General features: G+C 43.3%; 1 protein-coding gene across 1 annotated transcript; it reads left to right on the top strand.

Moving 5' to 3' along the window:
- The first annotated feature begins 1519 nt into the window (after positions 1-1519).
- On the top strand, positions 1520-13374 carry LOC133347826 (tetraspanin-9-like). The gene is made up of 7 exons (XM_061560481.1): positions 1520-1674; positions 4053-4340; positions 5163-5234; positions 7017-7115; positions 7397-7495; positions 9424-9507; positions 10822-13374. The coding sequence occupies exons 1-7, from the start codon at positions 1621-1623 to the stop codon at positions 10930-10932; spliced, it is 807 nt and encodes a 268-aa protein (XP_061416465.1). The 5' UTR covers positions 1520-1620; the 3' UTR covers positions 10933-13374.
- Positions 13375-14710: the final 1336 nt, after the last annotated feature.

Here is a 14710-nt window from a genome sequence, read left to right as displayed (position 1 = left end):
TGTGAGTTGGTCATATTTACTCAAGTTTACTTCGTAATCACGACCCTGGATCGCGTAATCGTTGCACCTGTAATGTTTACCAAACGCTCAGCAGTGAGTGGCAGTGCTGTTATATTGATACATATGTTAATGGGAAATGCACTGGCAGCATTCTTGACAGTTCAGAGCACACCCTCAGCTGTCAATACAGTCACGCACACTTGGGTAATTAATTATAAACATTGCATGAAGCCAAAGATACACCCGTATAGTCTTCTCAGGCTGTAGTGGCATGCGCAATTGGCCAGCACTACACGCCCGTGCGCCTTTACACCCCCAATGCTGATGTTTATACACTGCATCAGGTACTCAATTGAGGCCGAGTCAGAGCAGAGGCGGGGGGCAGGACCGGTTCACAGGTGGTCGAACTCAGGACGCTCGGTTCGCAGCGGAGTGCTCTCACCACTACAATGCCGGGTCCTGCACAAACACATTCGCAACAATCAACACTCGCCGTTCGCCACTAAGTGGAGGTGACGTCACCACGGCGCCTGTGCCAGGCCAGGTGCACTTTGACGCCACGTGAAGTGTCGAAGGCTCGCCAACATATCACGGGACAGACCCAGCAGGTACCATGGGTTGACTCACTGAGATGACTGGCAGATGCACCAGCTGTGCCCTCTACTGTGCCAACTTGCTGCGTTTTAGCTGCCCGGCACAACGCTCGTTGTTGTGAGCGTGGGCTCATCTGCCCTCCGTTGTTGTTGAAGGGTGACTGCCTCCATCTGCCCAGTGGTGTCCTGCACGAGCCTCCTCCAAGCACACCCAGACGCACGCAAACCAAACCACGCAGCCACATCCTCCACTAGACACGCAGACACAGACATCCACCCACGCAGGTTCTCACACGCGCTATCTCGTGACTAGCCTTCTCTTAGTTCTGTGACTCACCAAGTGGACCTCTTTTTGTTTTAATCTCCGAATATATATATTTTTTATCGCTTCAAAGTATCAAAGATAGTAGGGGGGTTTTAAAAAATGTTTTTCTACCCCCGTAAACTACCCATTGACCCTGAGTTGACTCTTAGTGACATGTTCATGACTCATACAGAACAATTGACGTGTTACTTCCCCTGCGCTATTCCTTGCAGTGCACACCATTGGTTTACGTCAAAGATTAAAAGCGCTGAGAAGCAGAAGTCAGACGCATCGAGGGGACTTTTTTCCAGCAACGGATTGATCATCGTTGACGATGATGATGATAAATTTCTATCCGTCTTGTCCACTTTGAAAACGTTGAGCCCAATAAATTACACTTATTAGAATTCAAAATTTCAGTTAAGACCACAGGAATAGAGGGACTTATCACCTCGGGGTTACAAAGACGGTGGGTAGAGAGGGAACGCGGAGTGAGAGGGTGTAGTAGTATGTATGTTAAACTTCTTTCGTGCGTAGCCAACCGTGCGAATCGGAGGGGGAGGAGGGTAGGAGGGTAGGAGGGAGGGGGAGAAATGTTTCGTCACGAGGTAGAGGTGAGGGAGGGAGCTGTTTAGGCAACCCACGACCCTTCCTATATTAATCGCCGATCCGAGCTCACTTCACTATTCGCGCTCGCAGAGACTCGAGGAGAGACAAGAAGCGATGGGGGTGTCCAAGCTCACGATAGCCACGCTTCTGCTCGGACTGGGTTTAGCGGTAAGCAAGCCTACTACTACACACCGCTCCTCGCCATAATTGGACACTTTAACTATGCCTGCTCAATTAACATCAATTATCTAAAAATGCGCCCGGGTGGCTTGCCGGTTAGAACACGCTCTGATCATAACATTAGGAAGGTGGTGGATTTGAAAAAAAACATTCTTCAGAGCCGTTAAAATAAGTGGCAATTTGTTGGGAAGGAAAGAGCAGCGGTTATTTTTTAATGGACTGGCTGATTTCGAGCAATTAAAATAAGGAATGTCCACCACTAATTCGTTTAATACATATCTCGTTGTATAATTAACCAGGCGATGGAATCAGATTGGTAAAATAATGTTGCCTGCTTGAGATTTTCCGGCGTTGCTGCTCGATCATTTAAAATGGTTTGTTCGTGAAAATGTGATAATGATAATAGGTCATAATCAGCGCTCGCTCGCTCGCTCGCATTGCTCAGCCATTCAGTATATCTAGAGATAAAATAGAGGCATGTCGTTTAAAATGTGCTTAGACCGTACATTGCATTTCGAATGCTACTTCATTTGGTCGAATCTTTGTGGATTCTAACTTGGCTGAGGAATGTCGACGTCTCGTCCGAATAAACATTTTCAGGAACAATTCGCTGTAACGACGACGTATTGAATGGAGACGTGTCTCGGTGCGTGCATGTGGCGCGTGAATGTGATTGTGTGTGCACTATATAGTACTGTATGTGTACATCTCTACAGCCACGTAATATTCAACAATAGATGCATATTTAACACGTGGGCTTTCGCGACTGATAGCATCCATAATAGAGGTTTTTTGGGGTTATAAACTAGTTGTAATTGCTGGCGAAACGTCGTACTCAGATTGTAAATGTTGTGGCTTGGCTCTCCAACACACCGGTTAGTGCTGTACTAGTGACGAATTGGCACGTTCTGTTTACGTGACAACCCTTACTAGTTGGTTGTGTCGGGTGGTGGCGGGTTTTAACGACACATTTATATATTTACGCGATCTAACCCAAAAAAAACCTCGATTATGAATATATGCCTATGTTTGACGTTTCATTTTGTATGTGAATCAATGTGTGGTCTGTGAATATATGTATTGCGTAATTGACACTCATAGTTTCCAGTCACATTAATCATCCGCTGTTGAATGAAGGTTCCCACCCGCGCGGGGAGAGTCTTGGGGATTATTTGACCAAACTTTTCAACGCTGATCACTGCGTATGAGAATAGAGTACAACAATAGTTACATTGATGATTCTATGGGACATTTTTTTGGCAGTTTCAAAATAATGAAACAAAAGAATAGGCTTTTACCCTTTCCGGAAATAATACTATAAACTAAGCTAAAACTATTTTTTTATTTTCTAGGTAAGGCCCGCTGAGCAATATAGCTATTTTTCAGAAGAGACTTGGCCACAAATTATAGCTCAACGAAGTGGCTGATCACGTGGAAATGTATAGCAGCCAAATACGCTAATAGCATGATTCGAAATGTGGAGGGAAACCCCAGAGGGCCCGGGTATAAATCCACACGACCACAGGGAAAACATGCAGACTCCAAATATACAGGCGTCAGAGTTGGGATCGAACCGACGACCTCCTATAAACCTGGCGAGGGAATTAACATCTCGTCACTCTGACGCCCCAATGTCAAAACACCAAATAGACACCCATTACAAGGCATCAAGTTTTCGTTAACCACACACGCTTGTGGCAAAACATGCAAACAAACATGCTCTGATTATAATATATGCGTTTTCTTTTAAACTAATTAGCCCACACCAGAGCCAGCCTTCTATGTGACCTTGTCTCACCAGTGCTCGACCAGAGAACGCCAAAAGGCGAACAGCACAAAGACAACGCAAATATCAAAGCATTAATAGCTCGCGTTGAGAAGTTATATCTATGGGACTCACAATCTGAAGGTGGCGATTTCAAATCCCGATTGTGAGAGCGAACTTAGCGCATCATTCCTCTGGGGTTTATGAAAGCACTAATGCCATTTCATTCCAGGTCAACGGTGGGTTTTTTTTATTCGAGACTGGCCATGCTATAGAAACGTAAAATTTCCACAGAGTATTATCTCATCTTGCGTGAATGTGCATGTGACACTGAATTAGTCACTGGTGTATACACAGCTCTCATATTGAAACAGCGTGAGCGGGGCCAAGTGGGCTGATAAAGGCCCTTGTGTATAAAGGGGCTTCCCCATCTAACATCATAGCCAATCTACACGTATCATAAAAAAAATCCCCTATATACATTAAATAAGCTGTTGAGTTAAGTGTTGCTTGCAAGCACATATTAAGGATGCTGCAAGGGTCAGTAATTTGAACAGATAATAACGTGCGTGTGTGTACGTGTGTGTGCGTGTGTGGGTAGGTATGCGCGTGTGCGCTGGTGGGCGTGGGCGCCTGTCTGCCCGTGCATAGCTCAGTACTGGAGACTCTGCTGGGGTCAAAGATCCTCATGTCGGGTAATAGTTCTGACATTCTGGGGTCAACCTCAAAGTTACCGGCGTCAGGATCGTTGGGCTCAGGATGGCTGACGTCGGAGTCTCTGGGACTGGGGGCCCGGGTCGCCTGTCTTGGAGGTGCTGCTCTTCTCAGCCTCATCGCCCTGCTTCTCGTGGTGGCCGCCTGGTATCAGCTGTGGCCCCTCCTGATCCTGGTGAGTGCACCTATGCGGAGAGAGGACATTAATAAAACACGTGCAGACGTTTCCGGCTATTAATTCTAGATTTGAAGCTTTCGTGACTGCAAGGATTCATATTCTTAGGTTTTTTCGGTAAAGTCACGTAGGTAAAAAAATTAAATTAAAATTAATTTAATTTTAAATTTAATCGGTAAAGTCACGTAGGTAAAAAAAATTAAATAAATTTAATTTTATTTTTTTACCTACGTGACTTTACCGAAAAAACCTAAGAATATGTTTCCGGCTATGTTCGGAATCAACATCACGATCGTCGTCAGCATCATCATAGGCGCCATCTATTCTAGTCATCATCATAGTCAATATCAGCATTGCTGGGTGTAGGAGTGATTTAGCAACTTGGAAGTGAGTTGGCAACTTGGAGGTGGGGGTTGGTGGATTGCAAAGATACAGAGCATGCGTGGTCCTTTCAGGGCAATGCAGCATGTGGGTTCACCGGAGTCAAAACTGTATAGGGAAGTTGGAGTGATCTAGTTTTCGTGTGAGGTTCTTTTTAAGGTAAATGCTGTTTTCATTCACAACTAAAATATGTTTAAGGGAATTAGCAAAACATCCAAAAGCAAGGTGCTTCTGAATAGATGTCGTGAAAAAATATGATCAGAAAGACAAATCAAAATGGACTAATATTTAGCTCTGATTCTCGGAATGATGCAGTATGGCCTAGCATGCTTCGGGTCTGTTCTACAATGCTTATGGACAGAGCATGAATCATGTGTTACCAATGGCAGTCGGTGATATCACTGATGACACCTGGTGATGCCTGCGTAATTGTGTGTGTAGTTCATGGCGATTGCTGTGATCCTGAGTTTGTCTGCAATCGTCGCTGCTCAATATTTCATCCCAGACACCGAGGTAAGTTCATTACAATAACAATTCTAACAACAATCACTGCCATGATCATGATTTTTTTTTATCTACATGAACACCAGCTAAGCAAACACGCAGACAGACGCAAAGGATAAATATACACAAATACCATATAGTTTACACTAAAGGAGAATGATTATGGAAGCACTTAATAAAAGTGTAACCACACAAACACAGGCCCACAGTTACTGTGACGTGTTATATATGGCAAATTTTACGTCATCACTTTACGAGGATCAACCTTTTGCCTTAACAATTGCACGCCTCTGCCAAACTGGCACTCACTGTATAATTTTGTCAGATATTGCATCACAATGAACACAGCAAATTAGTGACGGAGGGACACACCTTGAAAACACAACATAGTAGGTAGATTAGAAACAAACTAAATAAATAATGAGGTGATTGATGTCAAGTAACAGTGCTTTTGGAAAATTACACTTGATAATGAACAATGCATCTGAGTAAATAATTGGGAGACCCAAGTTTGATTTCTCGCCAAGAGTAACGTCAGTGGCGAGTAATAACTGAACCATTCCTGCCACCCCTCCTTCTTTTACCAACCCACACTGACCAGTGTAGTGAAGATTGGTCAAACAAGCCCACAGTGACTGACATAGATGGGGAGGCCTTCATCCATGAGTGTAGGGACAAGGCTGTAAACCCAAACTCAGACAATAAATGTACCATCAATCCAGTAAGAGCGCTCGACTCACAATCTGAAGGTTGCAAATCCAAATCCCAATTGTGAGGGTGGACTTTGCGTATCATTCCTCTGGGGTTGATCAAATAAGTACCACTTTGAGGTCAGGAGTGGTTGGATTTTTCAAATGGAGAGACTGGCACTGCCAAAGAAATGTAAAATTTCCACCGCTGTCCCACCAAGAAGCACTATCCCATTGTGCATGAATGTGTTCATTCTAGATTTGAAGTTTTCGTGACTGCAAGGATCCATACTCTTGGTTCTTTCGGTAAAGTCACGTAGGTAAAGAAAATAAGAAATAAAAATAAAATAAAAAATAAAAGATACAAATAAATAAAATTAAATCACAACGTTTCGATTGCAACACAAGCAATCATTGTTGATCATTAATGATTGCTTGTGTTGCAATCGAAACGTCGTGATTTAATTCTATTAATTTTTATATTTAAATTTTTTATTTTATTTTTATTTCTTATTTTCTTTACCTACGTGACTTTACCAAAAGAACCAAGAGTATGAATGTGTTCGTGACTTTCCACGCGAGGTGGAAATAATGTGTTACGTCTTGAGGGCTCAAATATCGAAAAGATATCGCACCTGGGCTTCTGTTACCGGTTTTGAAACGACAACACTGGGGTTTTTTTTTATTAAAGGAAGCCATGGATGATATCTCGCGTCAGAAATGTGTCGTGGCTGTTTGTGGTCACGGAGCAAGAATGGAATTTGGCGAATGGCCATGTGGGCGGCTAACTAGAGCACAGAGTGCGTATATCGAGAACTTGGCATCAAACCGGGTTTAGCAACTTCGGTATGGCGGGGTGGAGGGGGAGAGACATTTTTTTGGTGATGTTTTAAACACACAGTAGGGGTCAGTGCTGGATGGCGATAGCTGATAAATGTAGAGTGCGTTTAATGCGTCAGCATGTAAGTATTCTGCGATTAAAATAGATTCTACTGCTCACAATACATGCAACTAAATGTGCGTGCCAGAATAGGTGGTCACAAACAGCACTTGCCAAGTCATCTGCCAGGCTAACAGGGTTTCCTGTGATTCGTGTGTGCAGCTGATTGCCTGGATTCGGGCGCGGGGCTCAAAGCTTCTTCGGCACGAGTTTGAATCCAACCTCGTGCTCGCGTCGGCATGGAACCATGCAATGTCAGAGGTACAGCGCGCACCTATCTATCCAGACACGTGTCCATATACAGACACTCACGAACATAGACACATGCACAAAATACACTCATGCAAACAGACACAACCGTTCCTGCATATCCACACACCCATTATGCACATGGTAATACACGAGACAATTGCCGCCGATTTAGTGATCATTCAACCCCAATTACCATCCTAATTCATGTCAGCCCGAAAGGCACTGACCTCACTCGTCCTGGAACGATGTAAAGAGTTAACCATTGTGATTGTGTTTTCTCCTCTCTGCAGTTTCAGTGCTGTGGGGTCAGCAGTGCCTTAGATTTCGACACCATCCCCAAGGCCTGCTGTGGGCCGCATCTCAACTCAACCTGTCAGCCATACCCACAGGTGAGAGGGGCAGCGGTCATGGTCGGATTCGGGTTGGTGCCAGGATTAGGTTAATTTGGATCATGTAAATAGGTGATTGTAAGAGATAATTTTCGTGTTATTGTTAGAAATATGGCTCCCATTTTTACATGTTCAATAGTGCTCTATTTATTAACATAAACATACAAAAAATACTTTGATGTCGAATATAATTGCCTTGATGATGATAAAGTCTGTTCCTGTGTCATAGATTTACCTTAATGTGTGTCGACCTCATGTTAGGGTGGAGACATATGTGGGATCATTGTTATTGGCTATTGATGCCTTAGAGGCAGCACCTGTGCATCCAGAGGCATGTGATACTACTGCCTTCAGTTTTGATGCCGATGCCTTGATACTAGTGTAGTGTCAACGATTCAGAGACAGAGTTTATAGGTGGCACTTTATTTATTAACAACTTTCACGGCCTTGTCTGCACACTCTCCACAGTAGCTCGGCTTAGCCTGCACACAACACCAGCCGTCTAACACTGACGGCACTGACTGAGACAGCCAACTATTATCTTTTGTAGCGCAATATCTAGCGGAGACGTTTAGTGACGACGGCGACGAGACGACAGCAACGATGAGACAAGTCCATTCTCACAACCCGCACGGCCTGGGTCCGCCCTGACCATGCCTCCCTTCTCGAACTGCTAGCAGGTTTCAGGGGCCTCCAGACAGTGTCCTCCGTGAGCCTTACCCTAGTTCTTCCCCTCTGCCAACCTACCATGCACACCCTCACCTGCGTGTCTACTATCTGTCCACCACAGTTGCCGCTGCTGTCCACCAGAAGGCTCTATTACACTCCACTGGAATCAACGATACAATTGATACTCTTAGTTATTTCGGTAAAGTCACGTAGGTAAAAAATTTAATAAAAATTAATAAAAATAAAACAATAAAAATCACGACGTTTCGGAGGCAATACAAGACGGAAGCTTGTGTTGCCTCCGAAACGTCGTGATTTTTATTGTTTTATTTTATTAATTTAATTAATTTTTTACCTACGTGACTTTACCGAAAGAACTAAGAGTATGAATCCTTACAGTCACGAAAGCTTCAAATCTAGATACAATTGATATCTATATTTACATATTCCAATACCACCACTGTAGAGTGTTTATATCGCTTGTTGATTGAGTCTGAAATATGTATGTGGTGTTTTAGTGTCATCCAATATGCATATGAAAGAGCGACGTTTCAGTTTATTGGATCAAACCCTCTCAATGTTTCGGTGTTGATGTTAAGTGCTGAAAATGTCATTTTAATTTGTTCACATTTACAGGTTGCTTAGAATCCCCTCGTCTTCTTTGCAGCAACTTCGGGTTGAGCAACTTGTAAATATTGAGGATTGTATATTAAGCTTCAGCTTAATAGGCAACTGGATACAACCAGGAAAAGTGACCTTGAGTGGCATCCTAATGTGATGTGTAAACATCAGAACTAGGGAGACAAAGGCAGATGGGTATGGTCGCCATGCCGGGCCTTTGTGTCCCATGCCTGTCTGAACGGGGGGCCACAACATTCTCAGGTGTGTGGGGTCATGATAGCCGGTGTCCACCACCATCGCTACTGTTCATGCATATTGCCCAAATTATCTGGAATGTGCCCGACCTTGTCAGAGCTCAGACGTTAAGCTGGATTGAGTTCTTGGATAGGTGACCAACTTGCATCAAACTTGGTTTCGTTGGGAAGATTAGGGCAGTGCAGCAAAATAAATTATTGCACTGTACTTCTATGCCCCCACGTATATGCTCCGTCTTCACCAACCTGCACTAATCAACGCGGTCAAGTATGGTCAATATACTTGTACAAGATTAGGGTGAAGTCTCATTTCAATGCCTAATCTTTCCCCCCCCCCCTCTCACCCATCCCCTCCTGGCATGTATCTTGTTTCAACTCTACTAGGGCTGCCTGGACAAATACATTGACATCCTGCAGGACCACAAAAGAGTCTTCATCCAAGTCGCCATAATCTCTACACTCATGCTGGTGGGCACAGATACAATGACGCACACTTGTCTCCCCGGGGTGTGGCATGGCTGGCATGGGCCCTGGTGCAAGGAAAGAAACTCGAACCCCTATCTTTCTAACCCAGTACCAATGGCCATCCGACCCGTGGGCATCTCTGTGCAGTTCCATTGTCTGCACACCAGAGGTCGCAAACAGGTTTTAATTCCTTACCCTTACCCGGCCGCACCAGGGTCGCAAATGGGTACCTGTACCCGGCCGGGTACGGATAACCGTTCCCTACCCGTACCCTACCCGAAATGAGTAACAAACGGCTACTCACCAGTGACTCACGGCCTACCCGTACCCGTACCCGGCCGCACCAGGGTCGCAATTTTCTACCCGTACCCGACTGGGTACGGGTAGCCGGGTATCCAGTAGGGTACGGGTATCGGGTACCCGGTTGCGACCTCTGCTGCACACTCGATAGCTGGGCCACTGCTGAACACAAACACCATGGGGCAGGCGTGATGGTACAGATCTGTGATCCAGTGCTTTGGAAGAAAGGATTGGTGGATAATGTAGGAAGTTGTGAAACTCTAAAATCTGCTGCCCTGCGAGATGGCCAGCAGATGGAAGCAGGGTAGATGAGTTCTTAAATCCTTCTGTTTGGAACTTTGAGGTTTATTCCATTGTTTGTGTTGTGGGTTTTATCCGGTCATTCTGGTGTCTTCCCACATGCAAAACACTCATTAATGGAATTGGCTAAACAATCCAATACAGGACCTTCTTGGAAAATAGTCTTCAGAGTCAATGAGGCTTTTCTAAATAAATACATGGCATTATCGTTGTCATGACAAATACTCCATCCATGTCACAACCCTCTCTCTCACTTGACAAACATCTCACAGCCTCATCACCAACACTGAAAGCTTTTACTTTTTGGATGTTCACCAGGGACACAGTGAACTGGCAGCTCCTCCCGATGTAAGCCCCATCCGCTTTTCAATAATCACGCCCACTGCACCGCTAGCCCCGCCCACACAGCCAGTGGCCTCACTCTTTCTGAGATTGAGCCACCTACTGGTCACAGGCACTGCACACTTTTCTGTCAACCCCACCCACTACACAGGTTGCTCTGTCCTTTGTATTATGAGTCAAGCAACCTTGGAAAACATCCTTATTTTCTGAAATTCTTAAGGATGTTGCAGCAGCCTATCTGAAACCGTGACTATGGTTGCCAAAGCAGACATTTGGTAACTTTAAAACATTACCTTAAATTATCATAAGCCTGCGCTCTATGCTTAACACAATGCCCATTATCCAGTATTGATGTCTATGATGTTGTTCCTGCAGGCTGTTGCAGTGGTAATGTGCAGCCTTCAACTCTACAAACTCAGCAAGGAGATGACGAAGTCTCCGCGAGACGTTTATGTGTCCTCAGAAGACGTAGCTCCATTGCTCTAACGGGATTGCCTTCCCTACGCTCACATAAACAGTTTTAGATGGCGATTGTTTGTATGTTATGACCAAAGACCATTTAAGGTTTTTCGCAATTAGATATGTGTCGTATTATATGATTAATACATAATTTATTTCTAATCAATTTCTTCCCAAAATCAGTGATTGTGTATTACAGTGTTATTTTATAACAGTGTTATTTTATAACACTGTAATCACTGAAATACATTAGCTGAGTGTGTGACTGTAGTGGTAATCGATTATTGTTTTGTAACAATCGATAGTTTTACATTCGATATGTTGCACAGTGGTTAGAATACTGTGATATGAACCCGGCAACTTGAGTTCGATCTTTTTGATTTCGATAATATACAAGTTGTTTCATAATACGTACACAGACAGTTAAAATATGCCATTTGGTTTGTACGCTCTATTAAGGGCGATTTGGGGTGGTGACATGGGCTAGTAGTAGCGCGTTCGCTTGTTGTTGCAGATGTTCACAGTTCTAATCCAGTGGCCACCCTGATTAATACTGCAGGTCTATTAGCCAAAAGCATGCTCCATCTACTTCACAGTGAATGTTGAAGAACCCCTGATGTAATTTGCAAGTAAATTGATTGATTTGTATTTGTTTACGTGGGTAAGAAACAAACTATTCTACAATAATGTCCCGCAGAGTAGCTTGGTGAAAAATTAAGTTACAGCAACGTATAAAGCATAACATTGCAACAGTGAGTAGCAAACACACTCAAGAAACACGGCCAACACCTAAAAATAACACCAACACGCACAGGGTTCGCTACCCAAATTTACAGGAAAAGGGAAATCTTAAATCAAGGAAATATTTTTTAAAGGTTAGAGAAGGGAGGGATTTAAGCTGAAACCACAAAGTGAGCTTATTCCAAAAGTGAGGAGCGGCAACATGAAGACGAGGCGCTTGTGTGCCGACATAAGGGTAAACATTTACCAACAATTCAAAAATGACGCAGCAAACTACTCAATTGGGACTATCCACAACAATCATGCCCCCACCCTGTTCTGCCAAGTTCGTGGGGGGAGGTTGATAGCACCTCGGCCTCCACCTCCCGTGATGCTGCCTGTGGTGCGCGGGTCACTGTGTTATAATTCGTGTCCAGAGACTCGACTGCAAGAAGCAGTCAAGACTAACTTAACGTTGATTCCACGACGCGAGGTTTTGGAATTACTATCCTGAGGCTCTGTCTCCAGGAGGTGTAGTTTAATCATCAGTGTATTGAGATGAATTTGACAATGTCCTCAGCCTAATAGGACTATAATATATTTGCGTTTATGTACAATAATACCCCGATCTTGATTTGAAGCTTTCGTGACTACAGGAATCCATATTCTTTGGTTCTTTCGGTAAAGTCACGTAGGTAGAAAATGAATAGATCACGACGTTTCGACCACAACACAAGCAACCGTCATCTGGCGAAGCAAACACAGCAGGAGAACTGCTACGTCACAAGTTCTCCTGCTGTGTTTGTTACTATTAATTTTCTATCTACGTGACTTTACCGTCTTCCCCTTTTTAAATCCTTTATATTAAGTTTGCTTGCGTGCTTGCTTGCTTGCTTGCTTACGACCGTGCAAATCTTTCGGTCGTTTTTTAACCCACTTCCCGTGATCCAATCGAGCTGACATTTTCCACACAGACTCGTTGTGCGTGACAATACATTTTCGTGAAAAAATTTTCCAAAATTTTACACTGTTTAGGGAATTTTGTAAAAAAATATTTAATTACCAATTGCTTAATGCTGGCAGACAATCATCTGACCCATAGGTGGCAGCCATCTCAAGCCAGAGGACGAGAGGACTCTAGCCGCCACGTAGATAAAGGATTTAGAGTGAAATCTTTGTTTTTACGGGTAAATTTTACCTTAATACCACTACCTGATTTCCGTCGTCTCAACCCACACTTACGTCGCTGACAGCATCCGGTCCTTGTATGCATCGCTTCGGCCTTCGCTTCCACCTACCCTGTACATTACTTTGATTGATGTCGTTTTGATATTCGTCCTCGCACCTTTCACGAACATTCCCGAAGTAAACTGGAGTATTACTGAACAATAGAGCGGCTTAGTTCCTCTTTGTAAATATGAATGCAGTCCTTGTATATGTTTTAATTGCCATGAAATGCAACCATGTAACAGTGTTCTTAAACCGTGTATTTTGTAACATTTGTAATGTTAACTTTAAACATGTTAAACCACGATTCCCTTTTTATTCAGGAAAGCCTGAATCAGAGCTCTACTTTTGAGAATGTGTTTTTTTTATTCCTTTGATTGTTTTGCATATGAACTGTATTTATGTTGACAATAATCACAAGTGTGTATTATGACTTGGCAATTTTGATATTTTTTTTTACTGTGATGAAACGACTTCAAATATATGGTTTCTTACCGAAAATTTACTTTCGAAGAGAGTCTTTGTTTCGGATCGCATCACATCGACACATTATCCTATCTCATTCATCGTCTCATCTCATGGCCAGGGGTTGTGTTATGTCCGTTCTATATAACTGATGATCAAAAAAATTATTCTCAAACTCAATCTCATCAGTGTATCTCCTTATCTCATTATTACCAATACCTCATCAATAGGTCATGTGATATTCCCACCCCATCTGTTGTTATTAACATATAATGCTCATTTCTCTTTAACATGCTAATTTTCACCTGGCAGCCCTTTGATTCGTGGAAAACCAACCACCGTCGGGGTGGCTGCTAGGCCTCAGCAAGGTAAGGTAAAAGTGTAAAAAAAACACGAGCCTACCTTTACCCTACCTTTTACCTGACCACAATACAATCACTCTACCCTACCTTGTACCCTTTAGCAGGTAAGGTCAAAGGTAAAAAGCAACGAGCCTACCTTTACCCTACCCTTTACCCTTACCCCTTGGCATGTCGACACCTTTACCTTTACCCTTTTACCCGGTAAAAAGGGTAAATTACCGTACCTTGCCGAGGCCTAGTGGCTGCCGACCACTTACATTATCATTGGCTGCTGACATTTGGGCTTCGCCAATTTCAAACTTTTATAAACATTTTGCTTTGGAAGCTAAACCCTCCTTTTCCTGAAGACGACCGCTTGTGTTGCCATCGCAATGTCGTAGTTTTTTTGTTATTTTTTGTTATTTTCTTTGAACCTATCTACGTGACTTTACCGAAAGACCCAAGCAGATGAATTCCTGCAGTCACGAAAGCTTTAAGTCAAGATTTAGGTGGTATTTTGTCTGCTCTTCCACAAGACGTCTTGGAAGAAGTGGAATGTCCAAATACTTTGTTCCACTACACGTGACCTGCCGAATGTCTTACTGTGGTTTACTCATTTCTACTGCCGAGTGGACAGATGCGGGGGTATTTAAGGAACGTGTTCCATTATTTCAACTGCCTCATCAAGAGAACAGATCAGACATATGCGTGCAGCAAACAGTTAACCGGTTTTTACCGAGGTTTTTATTCTGTAACCAGTATCGCAAAAAATACTTAAAGACGTGACTTTACCGAAAGAACCAAGAAGATGAATCCCTGCAGTCACGAAAGCTTTACATCGAAAAATATACTTAAAGAACTCGAGTCGTGAGTTGAACACTTTTAACACCGTGCTACCCAGCTGGTATACGAATTAACATGGGGATTTATTTGTGATGTTGAATTCTATACTGACTGCATGTAGTATTTTATATTTTGTGTACGTAAATACTTTTTTTGGTTTATATCGCGTAAATATTAATGCCATTAAAACCGCCACCACCCGACACAGC

Source organism: Lethenteron reissneri, chromosome 26 (genome assembly GCF_015708825.2).
Source record: "Lethenteron reissneri isolate LAM-NWPU_2019-01 chromosome 26, ASM1570882v1, whole genome shotgun sequence".
In the NCBI taxonomy this organism is placed as follows: Eukaryota; Metazoa; Chordata; class Hyperoartia; order Petromyzontiformes; family Petromyzontidae; genus Lethenteron; species Lethenteron reissneri.
This window is presented reverse-complemented; position numbering and strand designations above follow the sequence as displayed.

What these genes read in the sequence shown, in the direction of transcription:
- LOC133347826 (XM_061560481.1), top strand. Translation starts at nt 1,621, where the DNA reads ATGGGGGTGTCCAAGCTCACGATAGCCACGCTTCTGCTCGGACTGGGT. An exon ending in TGCTCGGACTGGGTTTAGCG is followed by an intron (nt 1,675 to 4,052) that starts GTAAGCAAGCCT and finishes GTGTGTGGGTAG; the next exon opens with GTATGCGCGTGTGCGCTGGT. An exon ending in CCTGTCAGCCATACCCACAG is followed by an intron (nt 7,496 to 9,423) that starts GTGAGAGGGGCA and finishes CAACTCTACTAG; the next exon opens with GGCTGCCTGGACAAATACAT.